This window comes from Salminus brasiliensis, chromosome 13 (assembly GCF_030463535.1).
Source record: "Salminus brasiliensis chromosome 13, fSalBra1.hap2, whole genome shotgun sequence".
NCBI classification, from domain to species: domain Eukaryota; kingdom Metazoa; phylum Chordata; class Actinopteri; order Characiformes; family Bryconidae; genus Salminus; species Salminus brasiliensis.
The window spans coordinates 8,597,993-8,618,671 of NC_132890.1; the positions used below are offsets into that span (position 1 = coordinate 8,597,993).

At 40.4% G+C, this 20,679-nt stretch overlaps 1 protein-coding gene across 1 annotated transcript; it reads left to right on the forward strand.

The window, feature by feature from the left end:
• Positions 1-2,747: 2,747 nt before the first annotated feature.
• On the forward strand, positions 2,748-18,813 carry nr1h4 (nuclear receptor subfamily 1, group H, member 4). Its single transcript, XM_072695259.1, has 9 exons — positions 2,748-2,909; positions 4,716-5,093; positions 7,030-7,170; positions 9,435-9,577; positions 10,509-10,607; positions 10,890-10,989; positions 11,324-11,470; positions 16,533-16,646; positions 18,295-18,813. The coding sequence occupies exons 1-9, from the start codon at positions 2,825-2,827 to the stop codon at positions 18,531-18,533; spliced, it is 1,446 nt and encodes a 481-aa protein (XP_072551360.1). The 5' UTR covers positions 2,748-2,824; the 3' UTR covers positions 18,534-18,813.
• Positions 18,814-20,679: the final 1,866 nt, after the last annotated feature.

A 20,679-nucleotide genomic window follows, 5' to 3' on the forward strand; every position in this document is an offset into this window, starting at 1 on the left:
GCGGACATGCTCCTGACCAGATCATAGACTGAATAGCCATGGGCAGTACTTTAAAAAGGTTCTTCACATTCAAACAGCTCCCCAGCTAGCAGAGAACAATATAGGAACATTCATCAATGTTCTTAAAAGTCCAGGAAGGGAAGCCTTTAACGTTACAGAAATAATGTTCCAGGAATGTTCTGAACTCGTGTGATGTAATAATGGTTTGCGTCTCAATGTTACCAGCATGTTTCTTACACAACATTCCTAGTTAGAACAAACATCTGAAGAAAGTTTAGATAGTTAACCAAAGTTTGATAGCTTCTGCTCATCGGGAGCAGCTATTTAAACATAGAATCTAATATTTGCTAAATATATAATAATAATAAAATGTTTATGTGATGAACTTGCATTACTTTTTGAAATACTTTTTCAAATACAGAAAGCCTGTATAAAAAATATTTTAGGAACTTAATAGATAAATTGTAACATTCAAAATGTTCAAGTAACGTTCCACTAACTAACCATGTCTGGCTGGGTTATTTCCAGACATGGTTCTTCAAGTTAACATTAAAAGTGGTCCTTCCACACACTCTGTACCTAACTGTGACTGAGGTGGTGTAAGTCTTAAGTACTTGTTTTTTTATTATTATTTTAATGTAGGCTAGTTTATGAATAAGTGCAGATGTGAATATTTCTCCTGGGACAGTAACTATAGAGTATTTATAAGGTGCACAGTTGGACCTCAGGAACCTTGCTGTACTTCTGAGGGTACATGTGTATTATTATTAGTACCTCAGAAAACAAAAGTAGACGTGTACAGTATCTTTTCTTGCTTACTATGTGTATCATTGCTCTAAATAACCCTTTTCATGAGCTATTTGTTTATTAGAAAGCAATTAAATAAATTGCTGCTTGGAAACAAAGGATAAAAAAGTTGGCAACGTGCCAAAAAAAGTTTTATTGTGTATGTACCGATGACAGTGGAACTATTCCAAAAGGAACAAAAACTGGGGACAGGACCAGGAAGGTCAGGTCAAAAGATGTGTGGCCTTGACTTGGATTGTGTGAAAATGGCACACAAGCTGTACAACAAGCAGTTTCAGCATTATTTGGTCGTGGTGTTGTAACCCAATTACAGTAAAGGAGGAAATGGGTGAGATTTGAAACACTATTATGATCTTCAGAGTTGACAACAAATGTTGGTAGTTTCAGAATTCTGATGGGTGCAGTTAAGTGTAAGCACACACAAATTGTGTCTCCAAAGTGGTAACATAAAAAAAACAGCCTATTGTTCATACCATCCCACCACATTCCATTTAATCAGAAATATATATATATATATTATAATATATTATATACTACATACTATAATATATTATAAATATATACAATTAAGTAAATATTTTATTGTATAATATATATATATATATATATATATATATATATAATTTTAATTGAAAAGAAAAAGCCATTTAAAGCTAATATATGCTCACACTGTAAGTGACTAGGGGGAGAGGGAGGGCCATTCTGCCCAAAGTGAATTATGCTTACTTGTACCCGGTCATGAATGTCTGTGACAACATTTGACCACAACACATCATCATCTTTTTATGAGATAATGGGAGTATAATAATACTAACAACAACAACAACAACAACAACAACAATAATAATAATAATAATGATAATAATTGATGCCTCTGCTGTACCACTCAGTGTTTTTCTCACTGCCAATTTAAAAACTGTGTGGATTAGAGTGTGGAGTCCACATACACTTAAAAAATGTAAATTTGTAAATTATTTCTTTTTGTTTGGTTTTTATGTAAAATGCCATAAAAGGAACATCCCTGCAGTGACCTCTGACAAGATGCTGTATTTCCACTTACCAAAGTCAGATCTAGAAATGAGCAATTAGAAATTAACAACCCTAAATTATTACCCATCAACGGTCTACAATTACAATATTCTTTCTTTTTTTTTTGCCTTTCAGGGCTGACTTATTATTTCTGCCCTGAAGAATCACTCTAACTTGTAAACTGGGCCCTGGGGTCAATACAGAAGCTTCTGGATGAATGACTGGGTGGGCCCTGATATCAATGTGGTGGGACCGTTGCAGATCCCACCCAACGATGGATTCTCCATGCCAGAGAGCTCCCATTTCTTTGGTAAGTATATAGCCTTAATTACAACAAAGGACTTTCATAAACACTGTAAATGTATTTTATTAAATGTGAAGCAATTATGTTCACCTTTTAGACTTACAGTTTGATTTACAACTGAACCATTGTGACAAAGCTCGCTACGTAGTGTGTACGTACGTATGTTTCTTTCCTGGGTGGGCAAAATCAAACCCCATTTTTCTGCATGGAGCTCAGCAGTGTTATCCACTATGCTACACAAGTGAGCATGCTCCAATGATACATTTCGCTTCATTGAAATTTTGCTGTGGTAATAAAATAATCACGTTTACACACTGAAGATTTGAATCTGAGCTCAGAGCTGGTGGGCCTACACACTAGAGCAGCTCTTTAACTTCAATACAAACTGGACCATCAGCGGACAGACTTATCATCACCTTAGATATCAGTTTTGATAGCAGCATGCTCCGTGTCTGGATAGGCAACGTGAAAGTGACTTTGCTCATAACGATCCAGCTACCTGTAATAGAGACACAGCAATGCGGCTGTCAGGTTAATCAGCAACCGTAGCAACCTTTGCTCCCCTTGGCACACTTAAGGCTTAGATTTAAGGTATCATAGAGCGGCCGGGGTTTACAAAAGACAGGTGTTTTTCTGCAGCGACAAACAGGGAGTTCCTCTGATGAACTGACAGAATGATCTCGGATGGTCAGTGTTTGGGTCAGCGGCAGATCGGCGGTACCCATTTTGGGTTCTGTTGAAATGTCCATGGGGCAGGAGAAGACTTCAGGTTGGTGCGAACTGTCTATAGGGCTGAAAGCGATCTCTATTACATGCTGGAGTGATTGATGTGAGGTGGGCGGCCAGTGATGGTGTATATATATATATATATATATATATATATATATATATATATATATGGAGTATTTATCTGTTTTAGCGGTTTAGAGAGAGTGGTTTACTGTCTGGGAATATTCTGTTGATGTGATCCTGTGTTAAGTTGTTGATCAAATGAACATACAGTATTTAATGAGTGTGGTGTTGAGGCTGAGATGACAACAGTGAGCAAAAGTGATCTTTGCTCTTTGTTCCCTGGTATAATGTACTGTACGTACCTATAACTCAAAGTGAGACGTTGCTGAAGGATAAAGTATCAGCTCCAAGTGTGTGTGGTTAATTATTTCTGACTTTATTTGAGGGTGTGGTGGACTCCTGTTTCAGGTGCATCACAATGTAACTTACTGGAAGACGGTTTCAGGCCAGGCGCTATCAGCCTGGATACAGTATGTACAGATTCAGTGTAATCTGAAAGTAAACTGGAGAGCGACTCAATTTACAGTCAGAGACCCTTCTGTCTAAGTGTCCCTTAAATATCTGATTATATTTTGAAGAGATTTAATACAAGACAATCCACCTGTGTAAGGAAGAGTGAAGTCAAAGTAATATTTGCTAGTGGGGTGGAGGTGCCCTGAGGTAGAACAGCAGGGCAGACTTCTGAGAATGTTTTTGGCCTGTAGTCTGGACTGATTTCCTGTGGTCTGTGCGAGAGGCTGGACTCCCGTGTTGGTGTGGTGATTGATGGAAGAAAGGGAGGTGAAGGGGTGGAGGTGGAGGTGGGTACGATGTTTCTGAGTCAAACTGAGGTTCTGGGGTATATAAGGGGCTTGAGGGCCAGGAGGAGGAGTTTGGGGCATGATCCTTCTCCCAAAATGTGACCATGTCATAACCCCACTAAGTACCCTTTGAAAAATGGTACTACTAACAACCATGCCAGACCTGGTTGACCATCGAAACTTCAGCGGAGCTGTAAACACTCCAACATCTGCAGCTAGCCACTTCGACAAAAGCCAAATTGTGATGGTTAGATGACTGGGTCAGAGCATCTCCAAAACATCAGGCAAGTCTTGTGGGGTGTTCCTGGTGTGGAGTGATTAATACCTACCCGGTTGGATGGGAGCAGTGGGATGGGATGTGCTGGTCAAAGAAATCAAACTTACAGGACTTGAAGGATCTGCTGCTAATGTCCTGGTGCTGGATATCTCGGATGCCTTCAGAGGCCTTGTGGAGTCCATACCTTGATAGATCAGAGCTGTTTTGGTGGCATGAGGGTGACCTACACAAAGCCAGATAGGTTGTTCTAATGTTGTGGCTGATCGGTGGGTATCTGTGCAGTTGAATGTAACAGCCAGATAAATCAGTGACAGATGACTAATGATCACCCTCGTTCTTTAATACTATAATATATCTTAGCACTAAACTCTTATAAATAAAGATTTTCTGACAGGTTTCTGGTTTCAGTGTATGGTTCTAGGTAATGGTTGGAATTTTAAAAAGGTTCTTTACATTTACAAACATGATTCTTTAAAGTACCACTTCATTTATTGGCCACTAAAGGGTTCTAGAGCTAGTGGTCCGACTGACAGATGGGAAGGTAATAGTATTACTGTTTGTTGTGGGTTGGCTAATAGCTGCTTTGGTATAGAGCCCATCAACTCCCTGTCTCTCCAACATTGAGTTAACATGAGCTTCCTAACTCCATGACACGTGTAAACTGACAGCCTTGTCTCACTCCTGCCATCCTCTCCTCCGCTTTCAGATATTCTGGCAGAGCACAGCAGCCCTCTGCTTCAGGACCAGGAGGTCCTGCCCTTCGCCAGCTATCCCAGCATGCAGTACTCCACAGTGGAGCCGTCCATGCCGTCTCCGTCATACTACTCTTGCCAAAACTACTACCCCCAGTATAGCCCGGAGGAGTGGTACTCGCCATCCTCCATGCTGGAGCTGAGAAAAGGCCCGCTGGAGGGGGGCTTCGACGCAGAGATGGAGGAGCCGTCCCCTATTGTTCCCACTGTGTATAAAAGATCCAGACATACTGCCCATCCAGGCAGGGTCAAAGGGGAAGAACTGTGCGTGGTGTGTGGGGACAAGGCCTCGGGCTACCACTACAACGCTCTCACATGTGAAGGGTGTAAAGGTGAGGACCACGGGTTACTGCATCAGTTTGAGACGGGCTTATGTCACAGCTTTTGGACTCAGTATGACGGTGCCTGAAGTGGTTCTTTGAAGCGATGCACAGGAAATAACCTTTTTTGGTTCCCTAAAACAAGGGTTCTCAATCCTAGAGAGACAACGTTGGCTTGGTGGTTGGAGCGCTGGCTTATTAATTACAAGTTTGTGGGTTTAAAACCCACACTATGTGCGAGCTGCTACTGTTGGGCAAAACACCACTATGGTTAATACACTATGTGTCCAAATATCCATGGAAATATGCAAATGTACACACAACTTGTCTAGCCCCTGTAGAGAAGTATTGCCAATAGAATAGGACTCTCTGGAGCAGATAAACAACATGAACCTATTGGCACCATGCTGCCTGATGCCAGGCGTGGACTAGAGGGGTATAAAGCCTCCCCTGCATTTGAGTTGTGGAGCAGTGGAAGAACTGTGATCTCTAAAATGATGGTGCTCCGTTTTATACTTTTGGGATGAGTTGAGGAGTTTGGGGATAAGGTGGGGTGGTGATCCGCAAACATTGTGACCTTTACTAACGCTCTTGTTCCTGAATGCAATTAGTCCTCAAAGCAATGCTCCAGAATCAAGTAGAAAGCCATCCCTGGACTCCAGTAGAATTACTCCAACAAAAGCAGGATAAACTCTTTTTTATGAACCTTGATTTCACAGTAAACAATGAATAAACAAGTGTCCCAATACTTTTGTCCATATTGAGAATAATAAATACGAATCAATTTTTTATTTCTATAATAAGAAAAAAATGTAAAGACATTCTTTGAGAGCCTTTAGGTTAATAAAACATGTGAGTCAGGTTGATTTCCAGTCAGCTTGCCAGTATGCTCCTCATACAACAGCTAATTACAATAAAGTCCTGCATTCCTTACAACAAGAGGCTCGGCCTATACAATCAGAATGCATAAAAATTTTATTATTCTATATGAAATATTTAGATAACAATTGATTTTTAAACAGAGGACTTTATCTGGTTAGTTTAACCCTTTAAAAACAGCCTGAGGCCCATCGGTTTCTACAGAAGTCCCTGTAGTTAGTGAATAATACACCATAGCGTGTAATAAGCCTAGGAGTGTTAAAGGGTTAACCTATTGTTCTGTCTGTGGGCCTTTGTCTTCTTGCTGTTATAAAACCAAGCCCGTGCCAGGTTGATCAGAATTTGCACACGCAAGCAGAAATAAAGAGTGATTCCAATTTACTAAGACCCTCCCTAATTTATACCACAAATTGAATACAATAGCACAGCAATGTCAGCACAATGTGTTCGACCCAGTAACCTGGTCTCTCCATCTTCAACGTAGTATATGACATATAAGCCCACGGACCAATTTTAGCTCTTTGGAAAATCATTGGGTGAATGACTGCAAGTGTAATTCCACCTGAGCGTGGACAATGCCCAAAGGGCAGCTACCGGGCCATGTGCTGTAAGTCCCTGAGGCTTGGCCAGGCTCGACGCTCCCTCACGCCCAGTCTAGGTTTGGTTCCCTCTCGGCTTTCTGCTGAATAATGATGCAGGGAACCGGAGCCTTGTGCCGCCATGCAATGTTAATGCGTGTCATTGTGTTCATGGGCTCATGCTAGAATGTGTAATTACCTGTCCCAGGAGCATCTGCATCCAGGTGTCTGCAGGCTGGAACTGGGGATGGAGCGGAGAGATCTGCATTACACTGTCATGCGTAACCCATGACGTGCCGCATTTAAGATCTAAGGACACAGTACATTTATTTCAAGGTCTAAAAGAGGCGGAGCCTCTTCAATCTGTTCTGAATGAGCAGAATATTAATTTAAACAAAACTTAAGCTTTAGTCTTCATATAGCATCTGTCCATCCCTGACCTACACCAGGTTGTGCGGCTAACCTCATAGAATGTACAATGTTTCTTGCAGGGTTCTTCAGAAGAAGTATAACCAAGAACGCTGTGTATAAGTGTAAGAGTGGGGGGAACTGTGAGATGGACATGTACATGCGCAGGAAGTGCCAAGAGTGCCGACTCCGGAAGTGTAAAGAGATGGGCATGCTGGCAGAGTGTGAGTAACAGTCCATCACACAGCTTTCTACCATTATTATCCCTTAGACACCCTGATGACTCTATTTAGAGGGCGTGAATATGACAATATGCTACTGTTAATATAATGAATTACATCACGGTCCACTGTTCTGAGTATATTGGGTGTGTCAGAACTTCAAGAACGTCAAGGCTGATACGTGTAAAAGCTGTGATTGGCAAGCTAAGCTGAATGCAAGGTCACATGTAAATGTGGTCATGCCTGTGAGTTTGGAAAACGGTCACATGAAATGAAATACTGTCTAATTTTGGGGGTAAACTGCATAAACATTATAAATATTACATTCTGACCTCAGAAAAACTGAAAAATAAAAAATACAATAACAATGTGTGGAATATATAGCCCTTCAAGACCCATTCTATGCAGTTATTGCTATGCATTATTCAGTAACCACTGTGAAACTAATATTTCAGTCCCAGCACTCAACTCATAGCTCACTTCTACCTCATAACACTGACCTGGAATAACATAATATTACACCATCGTATCACTCTCCAGCAGTCTGACTGCGGACACTGGCTGAGATCAAACCGATAGCGTTTATTGTAGATTCAGGAGCTAATATTTCAAATGCAGGTGAGACGGCGCAGGACGGACTGGGCATGTGATTCTGCTGTGTGAAATGGAAGTTGCTTGGAGAGGCCAAAGTTTGTTGAGAATGGGGCTGATTGTTGAGTTTCATTGGAGTGAAATGACCGAATAAGTGTGTAAGGGTTGGCAGTAGAGTTTTTGATGAATGTATTTTTTATATGGGCTTCCCAGTGATGAAACATGGAGCTGTCAGGTAGAGTTAGGAGCGTGCTCATACTCAGCTCCTGTTGCTCATGAATAGTGCATTACCGTGTATATAAATATTGCAGGCAGCAGGCATTCAGTCTTCAGCCTGTTCCCACTCTGCTTCCACTCACACACTCTTTCAGCTGACTTGGACATCTTCCAAGGTCTGCCCTGGAGTCTTTTCCTTTTCAACGAGGGGGCATTTCCCTGAAGTTCACTCATACTGTACATAAAACAGTGAAACTGAAACCTCGTAGGCATTGTTTCATTATACAGCTTAGTTGCACACAACCACACAATCTGATTGGTTGAAAAGTGTTTTTTCTGGGATGGAGTAATATGGCAAAAATAACATCACAAGAAATATAAAAAATATATATATTGTCAATATATATATACCCACACCTGTTAATGTATATAATTAACGATAAAAATCGATAAAAAAAAAAAAACAATCTGAGCAATCTTTACAATCTGAGCAGGGCTGCGTCTCAAATTGACTCTGTACCCCCTGTAGGCTATAGTGCACTATGTAAGTTAAGAAATAAATTAATGTATCCAAACAGCATTACTGCACTAACTGTCCAGTGAGGAACTTCTTAAACGTGGCTGAATCTTAAAATACTCTCTGCTTTTCATATTATGCTCTGTTTAGGTGCAGAATCAGTTACTATAAGACATACGTTGTGCACTACATAGGGAGCACAGAGCCATTTGAGATTCTGCCCTTGTGTGGAAAAAGAGCACATGCAACACGTTAGCATGATGCTAATAAAACGCTTGAAGTTACACTAGTCTGTGGCTGAAACTGAAATTAGAATAAATGAGCAAAAACTACTTATAAGACAAGCACTGTTATACTATGATGTATTAATTATTAAATGATAAAATATGACATGTATTGGTGAGCTATATAGCTGGCTAGCGACAGTAGCTAACATTAGCACTACATGCTCTAAACAAAGCTAATTACTAGCTAGCTAAAATGAATGAATGAACTTCTTATTAGTAATAACTTATTCATTCATAAAAGTGTATGTCAACATTTTATATTTTTATCATTAAAAAGGGAATAAATACTGTGCATTTTAATGTGTTTAAAAATACCAATAATAAATCCAATAAAACCAGATTAATTGTGCTTGAGACAGGCAGCCGATCTGTGCTTCATGATTTATGATATAGTCAGAAAAGCATATGTGCCATAATGTGCTGTAATGTATTGTAATAATGATACTTATTGTCATATTGTCACCCCCTAGTTGAGTGTTCGGTGCACCACTGAGTGATCACCATTGTATCACACATTGTAGCACATATTGTGGAACTATGTCTTTGGTGGCAGAAATGTGGCTAAAATGTTTAAAACATTATTCTGTCGTCTTCATCGTTCACAGTACTTCTATATTAACAACCGTTTCTTCATAATGCATGATCTGTTTAAGCAGGTTTGCTAACAGAAATTCAGTGCAAATCCAAAAGGCTGAGGAAAAACACCAAGACCTCACTAGAAGACGGCACAGGAGACGATACAGAGGTGGGGGACAGCGGGGATGCTAAACAGGTCACATCTACAACCAGAACATTTAAAGTGAGTGCAACGTTTAAGCATTTATGTAGTTATATATTCATTTGCATTCATCGATGTGAAGATATTTAAGCCTCAGGCCTTCAGGACAGGACACTTTGTGTTGTATGAACATTTCATGATCAGCAGACTAACAGAAATGGTGTGAAATAAATAATAAATATCAGTAGCTATTAATAATGCCCCAATAAAATAGCCCAAACCTTGCTGCATTCATCTGACTTGGTTGGTAATCTGAGTGTTTGCATAAGACAGAGGATGACAAGTCAGTTGGTGAAATTTCTTCCCTCCTAGATATGCCACCATCAGCTGTGAGTGGTGTTAGTGATAAGTGTCAGACCACGTAAAGCTACAGAGCGGGGTCAAAGCCGAGTGCAGAGCTCAGAGCAGAGTGCAGAACAGTCTCCAATGCTCTGCTGACTCAATTACTGCAGAGCTCCACACCTGCCATTAATATGGCATCTCCAGATTAATGCCTATGGATTCAGATTGGGATGTCATAAAAGCTCTTGTAGGTGTGATGAGTATGCGTCCCAATACCTTTGCCCATATAGTCTGCTGTTGGGGTGGTTCCAGTGTAACTTCACTAGCCCCAGCACTACCCACAGTTAAAGTTATATGGGATCATTTTATGGTAGTGTCATAAAAGAGGTTCAAGCTCAGTTTGGGTGGTTGCCTTCCCTGTAGTGATGATGTCTCTCCGCTGCTCGTGCGAATGTTTTATAAAGTAAATTGTGTAATAAAATGGTTATGAAAGGGTCAAAAGTTTGCTAGTTGTTCAGTAATGAGCATCACACACCACCAAACAGGTAGTCATTCTTGGAAATGGACCACTGAGCTTAACAGGAACTAGTTGCTGTTGTTTTTTTTTACTGCACAGATACAAAAAACACTGCTGATGTACTTGAGGATAAATACTCTTTTTTAATCTTAGGAAAAAGTGGTGCTGAGTCAAGACCAACAGGCTTTACTAAATTATATTCTTGACGCATACAACAAGCATCGTGTCCCTCCAGATATGGCCAAGAAACTGGTATGTTTTGCTTTATGTGGATATTGGGTTAGAAATATTGTCACTATTTTTCATCATTATCATCATTATCTTTTAATAATAGTCAAGATCTGATAGTAACTGTACACTTAGAAGTGCTAAATCTGATGACTGAATCCATGGAAGAGTCATAGTTGTTAACCTCTGCTACTGCTAAGCTCAGTAAATAAAATCCTGTTATCAGCACCAGCACGCCATAAAACCACCACAGCAGTGATTTGCATCAGAACAAAGTGTTTCAGGTCTTCTCTCGTGTTTCTGCAGCTCCAGGAGCAGTTCAACGCTGAGGAGAATTTCCTACTGTTGACAGAGATGGCAACTAGCCATGTCCAGGTTCTGGTGGAGTTCACTAAAAACATCCCAGGTCAGGATACTGCAGGATGCAGTCATGCACATCTATAAAATGAATAAGGAACTAAATTCCTTTAGGTATAGATTACCATATCAGCTTTAGCCAGAACATGATGCCTGATTTGAGCCCAATGATACTGTACCTTATTAGAAACATCTGTACATCTACTAATAGAAACATCTACTTATTCATGCAATTTGAATATATGTTATACAAATGATGCATGCATTCGGATTTTGTAAATTTATTGCATCACCTTTGTCAGTCTATTAACAACGTAAGAAAACTGAATGTGCTGAATGTTTGATGTGATAATGGCAGTAACTTGTTGGTGATCTGTGAGCAGGTTTCCAGTCTCTGGATCATGAGGATCAGATTGCTCTACTGAAGGGTTCAGCAGTGGAGGCCATGTTCCTGCGCTCTGCTCAGGTCTTCACCAGGAAACAGCCCCAAGGACACACAGAGGTGCTGGAGGAGCGAATAAGAAAGAGTGGTAGGCTCCCTTTACCCTACAAAAACACTGCAGGACATTATTGATAGGATTTAGCCAAACAGGGCCAATTTTCATAAATATGAAGCTAAGGATTATTACAACTGCCAGAGACAGTGCTCAGTTCAGTGCTTTTGGAAAACCCATCCCAGAGCAGTTTGAGTTCAGAATTTTAAGGCCCGGTCAGCACATTTTGCATATATTACTGGTCCCATTAAAGTTCAAAGCCTGCTAATTAGCAATTAATCAGTACATTTGATAAGAAATGCTTACTTTAATGTGCAAGATATACCAGATTCATGAGCAGGTATAACTTTGACCTTGTCAGGAGGTCTTCTCTAGAAAGGTAAAATAAATAATGCATCAGTCTGGCCTAATTAAGAACCTTAGGAAATTTGCTTTGTCTTTGATTATGCAGTGGTGTAGATTACTAGTGTAAAAAGACGCTGTGGCATCCCACTGGTTTCAGTTTCACGGAGCTGGGGTATGCAAAGAGTTGTACAAGGAACAAAGCATAACAATAAAAGTACATAATAATATTAGGGCTAAATATTTAGTTACTGATACAGTATGAATTATTTGGCAATTAATCTGAAATAAATGTATTAGTTACATAGTGTGAGAATAAGGATTTGGAATCAGAGGCAGAGAGAAATTGATGCTCCACTGACTGTAATGGCAAGAATTGTATCTCTGCTATTGCCACTCCAGGACAGAACGCTGCCACTGCACTCTAAAACTTTTGTGTAGCTGCACGAGACCTCTCTCCAGAACTGTGTCACTTTAAAATCCTGTTATTTGTGTTAAATCCTGTACTAACACCCTACCACCTCAGTCCACATTCTTCTTTCACTCCACACGCTGGTTCTGTATCTCTCAGCTTGTCAGCAAATGCACATGTACAGCTGCCCATGATGGGGAGCGCTTAGGGAGGTTTGTATTTACAGCAGTGGTGCACTCGCATATCTTCGGTAATGAACCACATGCTACAGACACATCTGTTGGAGGTTTGATTAAACAATGCTTGGGAAGCACACCACCCAGCAGTCCAGAACACCCTGTGTAGGAAAGCACAGCTTGTTTTCAAGCTCACCTGAAAGTGCCACTTCAGAGCCCGGTGGTTTTCTCCACCCTCTGACAGATGATGGAGCGCTGTCAGCTCAGCACAGTGCCATTCATATTCCCACACAGGCCTCTGAAAGCTCTGTGGCGGAGACCTGTCTGAGCGCGTCACTCTCTTCCCCCCTGTGAGCACTCACAAATATTCACAGCAAAAGGCCAGTCGGGGAGAGAAGGAGAGCCACTGTCTGAAGAGGCCATTGTTCTCTATCTAAACATCGAGAGGCCTATTGTCCTTTGCGCTCAGCCTCTCCACGCTCCTGACATTTCTCTGTTTTTTGAAGGCTCTGAGATGCGCTTGTGTATGTGAGGTTTTTCCCTCAATCTTTTTTTTGGATGGGAGGAAAGGTTATCCCGCCATCTGAAGGGATTTGAATGAATATCTGAAAGGCGCCTGCCTTCCCTTCTGATTGCATCTCTCTGAGGTTAAAAAAAAACAAAAAAACAACTTCCCTCACTTCTACATACAGACTCCAGCATCACCAGGTGGCCTGTTTGCTAAGCATTTTGTTAGCATCTTCATTTTAATTCTTGCAAGGTGCATTAAATGGCCCATATCATGGAAACCCCAGTTATAAACATATCTAAAAAATGGACAGAAATATTGGGAATTAGAGGAAATCAAAAATAGTTTATCCTGTTCTATTGCCAATAGATTAGGACTCACTGGAACAGATAAATATGAACCTATTGGCACCATGCCTACTAATGCCAGCTGTGGGCTGTAGAAGGGTATCTTCTCTCCCCCCCCCCCCCAGCATTGAGCTGTGGAGCAGTGAACCTGTGTTCTCTGGAATGATAGATGGTGCTCCATCCAGTACTTTTGGGATAACTTGGGGAGTTGATCATCCAACATCCTGACCGCACTTATGCTCTTGTCACTGAATGCTCCAAAATCTAGTTAAAAGCACTGCCTGCCCTGGACAGTAGAGACAGTTACTCCAACAAAAGCAGGATCACCTCATTTTAGCTCTCTTGATTTTGGAAGTAGCAATGAATGTGTAGGTGTCCCAATACTTTTGTCCACAAAGTGTATCACTCATTAAGGCACAGCAACAAAACCAGCTCGTTAAGTTCAGTGGGATAAATAGAGATTGGAAAGTGGTGGAACAGAAACTGAACATAAGAAAAACACTGCATATGCGCTCTTTAAAGAGTACCGCTGAATGTAATTGGGACGAGTTTCACTGGGTTGTGTCTAGTGACCTTTCATTGAGGGTGTCTCCTGATTGGCTGATTTCAACAAGCGAGATCACCTCGTGGCTCTTCACACTGAATGCTGTACATCAACATCAGAAAAGAGCCCTGGGCTCTCATAGATAACAAAGAATAATAATTATATCAATGATAATGCTCTCGGACAAAGCACACAAACCCTTCAAAGACATGCTCCAAACCCATGGGTGTTCCTCCGAATCACACTGAATGTGAAAACAGCTAAATGCTAGATTCAGTTATATCTGGCCCAATAATAGTGGACAGCAAGGCTAGTTTTACAGCTCCCAAATATATTATGGCACAGTAAGCTTTGTAGTATACTGTTCCATTGGCAGTAGCATTGGCAAAAATGTGCTTGTTCATGAACAAATTTACAGTGTAAAAAATATGCCTGTAAAAATACAGCAGGTACTGGAAGCAGCATAGTCCTGATACTTCAGTTTAAAAGTAGAGCACACAGGGATAATCTAAGTAGTAGTCTGTAGTCTAATGTATATTAGAATGTATAGTAATGTATATTTTTAAAGCCAAAAGTATTATAACACACCATTAATTACTACATCATTAGAACTACTATAGCAATAGCATTGTATTGTTAAGCACTAAGCTGTGCCATATCCACTGCATGCAGATTTGCCATCCGAAATTTTGCCTCCATTCATTTTCAACAGGTAGTTGCAGAAAAATGTGGGATGAGGGACTGTGGGATAGCAGGTAGTGCAAACATAACTTTCAGAGAGAAAGGTTGGTGCTGTGGTGGCCAATCAGGCAGATACAACAGTCTTTGTCCGTGCACAACCAGTATGTGTCTACACAGTTCCGTCTAAACGACATGGACGTGAACTTAGAAAGCATGGGAACACAACAGCTGCCTAACTCTCTTCTTTCTTCAATGCATGATGTAGCTCATTTAGAGTGTGTGACACTGGATGCTGTTGTAAATAAGCAAAAATTAATAAGTAATATTTTAACTACTTTCAGTCAGGAACCACAATTCTGAGAATAGTCTACTTAAGAAGATCATTTATTTGAAATTTATTTGAAATCCATGACTTGCGCTGGTAAAGGGAGCATACAGAGAATTTTGCACCGTGTGCAGAGGAAGCGTACCATAAGACTGTAAAGCTGGCAGTAATCCGGCAGTCTTTGCTTTAATGCAACACTATGGGATGAGCAGGTTAACTGGAAAATTCTAAAGGCAGAAGTAAAGGCTAATCATTATTAGAAACGGCAACAAGATGCCAAAGAATGCTGGAAAGCTCCCTCTCTGTCATGACAAGACTCCACAAGAACCTGGTCACTTAAAGCAACATGCTTTGCAAAGAACAGTTAATTACTGTACAGTCCAGGATTTTAACCTTTTTGACAACAAGAATGACCTGTATCTGATCTGCTGAACCTACTGACTAAAGTAGATGCAGTACTGCAGAATTCCTGCTGTAAAGTTAATGTTACTACTTTTTTATTTAATAATAAATTGAATAGAATTGTCATAATACATTTACATAATATTTACAATTACAATCTTGTCCTAATTCCTAAACAAAAGCTCACTATGATGCAAATCTATGCCATAATCTGACTGATAACTCTACTGCAGAAACAGCAGTGTGCTGTAAGCTTAAATGTGTTGGAGCACACTGCCTCCCAGTGGTTCAGTTTTCCAGGGCTTCTACTGCTACTAAAGCTTAATATACACACACCTGGTCTTCCTATGATGTGTTTGAGCTATTAATGAATAGTATACATAATAAATGAACGTAATTGATATGGGATCAGCATAATTGTCAATAATTTTAATTTATTATTTGAATAGAATTTAATTACTTTAAGTGTCCTATGTGACGGTAAAGTAGAACAGGTACAGAACTTGATCCTTATCAATACATTTGGTGCTACCTTATCTGCCCTCTTACCTCAACATCAAGAGAATTCTTTCCTTGGTGAAGAACCCTCCCTTCACAACATCTAGTCAAGACAAGTCTACAATAAAGAGATGCCCATCATGAAAGTAAATAGGGTTTTCTTCAAGATCTAACCACTGGTAACACTCAAAAACAGATAGGCCAGAGTAGACTACCAAAACCCATTTAAAAAGCCTGCACCAGTTGTGGAATAAGATTCTTTGAACAGATAAATGCAAGATTAACTCGCAAGAATATAGAGAAGGAAAGACAGGCTTCATGATCCAAAGCGATAGCATATCATCTGTCAAACATGGTGGAGGTACTGCTATGGCATTGGCATGAATGCCTGTCGATGAAACTGGGTCACTGGTGTTTTTTGACGATTGGACTGCTTGACAGAATTTTGTCCAGAATTCTGAAGTGTATAGAGCTACACTATTCAGTCAAATTCTGCAAACCTGATAGGGCAGCGCTTCATAGTACAGAAAATGGCTCAAAACACATTGCAAAAACAACCCAAAGGACAAACCTGAAGGCAGAAAGACCCACAAACAGTAACTAAAGGCGGCTGCAGTAAAGACTTGCATTAGCATATCAATATAGTATGTGGTACATACTGTATAGTATGGCGCTGATGTACCTGTAAGGTACCAGCCATGGCCTAAAGGTTAGAGAGGTGGGCTAGGGGCTGAAAAGTCACCAATTCAATCCCCTGGACCAGCAGGAAGTGGGAGTGTGGGCATTGTCAGAAAAGCAAATAGCCTGTTTATAGTAAAGCTGCTCATGAATGAACTTCACTGTGTTTTCTCCTTCCTCCATAGGGATATCAGAAGAGTACATCACCCCTATGTTTAACTTCTATAAGAGTATTGGGGAGCTGCAGATGATGCAAGAGGAACATGCGCTCCTCACGGCCATCACCATCCTGTCCCCAGGTGAGCACAAAATGATACACTGTGAGGTCACTCTGTAACATCACCTGCTGGTTGATTGTGACCTGAGGAGCCAGTACTGGCTAACATATCATTTTTTGACTTTGTATGTCTATTAACATCTTCTGATTGTCTGAATACAGTACACTAAAGTGAAACCCAAACGTTAAATATTATCAAGCTATGTTTTTAATAGTTAATAGTAGATGAAGGAATAGGTCAACATGGCAACCCACAAGATACTTTTCTTTTCCTCATTGCCTTTTGTTCAACCTAATGTAGTCTTATGTAATGTTAGCATCAGTAATCAGTAGTATTTTCAGAGTAATGTTGTTTTGGTAAGGGTAATTGGCCTCCACTGACCTTGATTGCAGACATTCACTCTATTCAGTAAATAGACACTCTATAAGATGCTCTAGAAAAGTCATTTAGGAACCTTTATTACTTTAAGACTGCATGTGACTCTAGAGGGGCATGCCAGTAGTTCCAGTAGAACCCTGGTAGTTCCCTGTAAAGTGGACTAAACAGGAAATTTGGATTTTAGTGAAATTCCAAACCATAGGGAGTAAAAGCTTTCAGTTTAAAGGGAACTTCAAGCTGTGTAGGAAATAATGAGTAACCGTTTATTAGTCATTGCGTGTCTTGGAGGTTAAAACACGACAAGCTTTCTTTTAACTGATGACGTTAAAGTTCCCATAGTCAATATCACATGATTAGTGTGTAGGGAATACAACGGGACTGCTTAGGGACCCTGTGTAATGGAATGCATCTTATTAAGTTTTTTTCTCCAGCAAACATCAGCTAATAAACTAGAATGTATGATGTTCTACTTTTACTCATGCACTCTGTTTTACTCATGCACTCTGTTCTAGATCGTTCTCCTCCAATTACTCTGTTCTAGATTGTTTTTCTTTATGCACTGAATTATTTTCTTCTTCCCATAGAGTGCTCCTGGATGTTTCCCCCATCCATACTGTCCTAGAATGACTCCCAATTTATACTGCTCTACACCCTTCAAAAAAGGGAATGCAGTAATTCCGACACTATATGTCCAAATGATTGTGGACACCCCTTCTAATAAATGCAAAGTCACACCCATTGCTGAAACACTGTTGGAGCAGATTAATATGAACCTATTGGCACCGTGCCTAATGCCAGGCGTGGGCTAAAGGGGCATTGAGCTTTGGAGCAGTGGAACTGTGTCCTCTGGAATGATGGATGGTGCTCCATCCAATACTGCTGGGATAAATTAGGGAGTTGTGGATGAGGCGGGATGGTGATCATCCAACATTCTGACCTCACTACCGCTATTGTTGCTGAATGCAATGAAATCCTCACAGCAAAGCTTCTCCAAAATTTAGTAAGAAGCCATCATCCCTGGACAGTAGAGACAGTTACTCCAACAAAAGCAGGATAACCTCTTTTGTAATATTCTTGATTTTAAAAAAATGAATGAGCAGGTGTCCCAATACTTTTGTCCATATAGCGTAGAACCATAACAACTCAAAGAACAGTTAGAATTATTTTCTTGATTAAAGGGTTCTTTAAATACAAGACAAGTACAAGACAAAATCTAAAAATTTTTCTCTGTGCTTCTCTGGGCTTAAGGTCAGGTAGGCCTTCTAACGCACTGTTGGTTTTTTTCTGATAGACCGGCCATATGTGAAGGACCAGCAGGCGGTGGAATGTCTGCAGGAGCCCATGCTGGAGGTGTTAAGGAAATTCTGCAAGCTACAGCATCCTCAGGAGCCCCAGCACTTTGCCCGTCTGCTGGGCCGCCTGACAGAGCTGCGGACCCTCAATCATCACCACGCCGAGATGCTGGAGTCGTGGCGCGTGAGCGACCACAAGTTCAACCCCCTGCTCTGTGAAATCTGGGACGTTCAGTGACACCACAGCGAGAAATCCCTAAGACTTATTTAACGCTGCTAAAGAGAAGGCTTTTACAGGGATGTCCAGCTTTAATATGTGGCTCTGAGACAGAGTCTGAACAACACAGTTCAGCACTGACTGTAATAAAGATTGAATGTCCATTCCTGGATGTCAAACAACATTTGGAAGAATGAGATTTATAGGAGATAATCATAAAATAGATGCCTTTATTCATGCTTGTGTGGACTTGTACACACTGAAGAATATGTATTATTCCTAGATCAAATTCTCTAAAGATCAGACATATTGAATTGATATGTGTACAGATATCAATATCAAATTATTTTTTTCAGCTTTTTGATTGGACGTATGACTTCTTTTTAGTTTAATTTTTACAAATGTATGGGGTGCAAATTTTGATGAATGGGGTGCAAATATTTGTGCAAGATTTGTGCATACTTCTTGTGGCACAATGATCCACATACACTAGTAACACCCACACACTCACTTGGATACCACAGCAACCGTGTGGCAATTCCCGAGCAACCACCTGATACACCATAGCAACCATCTGGGATACCACCGCAACTGCCTAGCATGCATCTTGCAACAGTCTAGCAAGCACTTAGCAACCACATACCATGGCAGCCACCAAGCAACAACAAAGTCATGCCTAGACATTCTTATACTTCCACCGGATTTTTGATCAAAAAGTTTCAAAGATTCCATTCCATTCCAACTCCAGATCGGGGGTCCACTGTCTGTTTCGGACTTACACAGTTGTATCAGGCCTTGGAATGAATGGGATGCAGAGGTTTGTCACAGTGTGATACTAAAACACCCAACAGGCACATGGGGTACCACAGCAACCTTTTTTTTAAACATCCTAGTAACACCATAGCACCCACTTAGCAACACTTTAGCAACCACCTGAAACACACTAGCAAAAACACAGCAAAAAACCCTTAACAACTACTTAGCTATTCCCACTGCAACCACCTGGGATACCATAGTAATCACTTAGCAACACTGTGGTAGTCGTTTTTGCTTCTCTCTCTCTTAAAGAGTCAACTCGATCAGTCAGCCTTGTGTGGTGTGAAGTTGATAGACCCCATTGTTTCAAGATATCAAAGTCACCATTTGTCTGCTCCTATTCCCCAGACATAACAGCAAATGACATGAAAATAGTCTATACATACAATACTGAAATTCTTGAAAAATTTCCCCACAACACCGTAGCAACTAACTGTGATAACGTAGCATCCACTTAGAAACACCATGGCAGCCACCTAGCAAAACAGTTTTCCCTAACTTATATCTCACAAACAGAGCAGAGGAAGAGGGAAATGTTCTTAGCTTTAATTTGTTTATTTTTTCATCAACATTTTATTCCTCAGTCCTTTTTAATCCGTTTCTGTTGGCCTGTTCTTTGGGAAACGTTCCCACGACATAAAGGCCATGAAAAAAAGCATTACCGGACTTAGGAATTACAGTTACACGTTCCAGGTGATGTGTTCAGCCTCGCCTCCGGTTCTGTGTGAAACCTTTTTCCATTGAAAGTATCTTGAGTGACAGAAGTATTACCTATTAATTAGAGCACTGTAGGCTAGATCCTCTTTGGGGTAATTGTGCTCTCCCACGAATTGCTTGTAGTAATGAACTTGTTAGAAGTTTGGTTTTATTCAGTTCGGAAATCTAATATGAGTTTGTGGGTTTTTGTAAACATGGGTTTATAATCTGCAAATATTTTGTAGAAGGAAGCAGGTCTGCTACATAATACCTTTTTGGTATAATGGTCTGCTTTTTTATTACAATGGCCGGCCATTCCCTCTCTGAGCAGCGAAGCATTCATTACAGACATTCTCCAGAAATTCACTGTAAACCCTTTAGACTGCCAGAAGGTCAAAGGGATGGTATACTGTTTCGCTATGTAGTCTTGCTTGCACAAACATAATCAACATGGAAGAATAATAAAATCATATTTTATTAAAAAAAAAAAAATGTTGTTAGGAAAGACATGCATTTAACCACAGTGTTCAACGCAACATCTAGTGGCCTCAAGATGCCATTAACGGACTTTACTGACCATCCAGTCTGCAGTGTGGAGCTGTTTTATAGTGGAACATGAAAACAGACCATAATATCAGAAACTGTACAGAACTAT

What these genes read in the sequence shown, in the direction of transcription:
- nr1h4 (XM_072695259.1), top strand. Translation starts at nt 2,825, where the DNA reads ATGGTCAGTGTTTGGGTCAGCGGCAGATCGGCGGTACCCATTTTGGGT. An exon ending in GGGGCAGGAGAAGACTTCAG is followed by an intron (nt 2,910 to 4,715) that starts GTTGGTGCGAAC and finishes CTCCGCTTTCAG; the next exon opens with ATATTCTGGCAGAGCACAGC. An exon ending in CACATGTGAAGGGTGTAAAG is followed by an intron (nt 5,094 to 7,029) that starts GTGAGGACCACG and finishes TGTTTCTTGCAG; the next exon opens with GGTTCTTCAGAAGAAGTATA.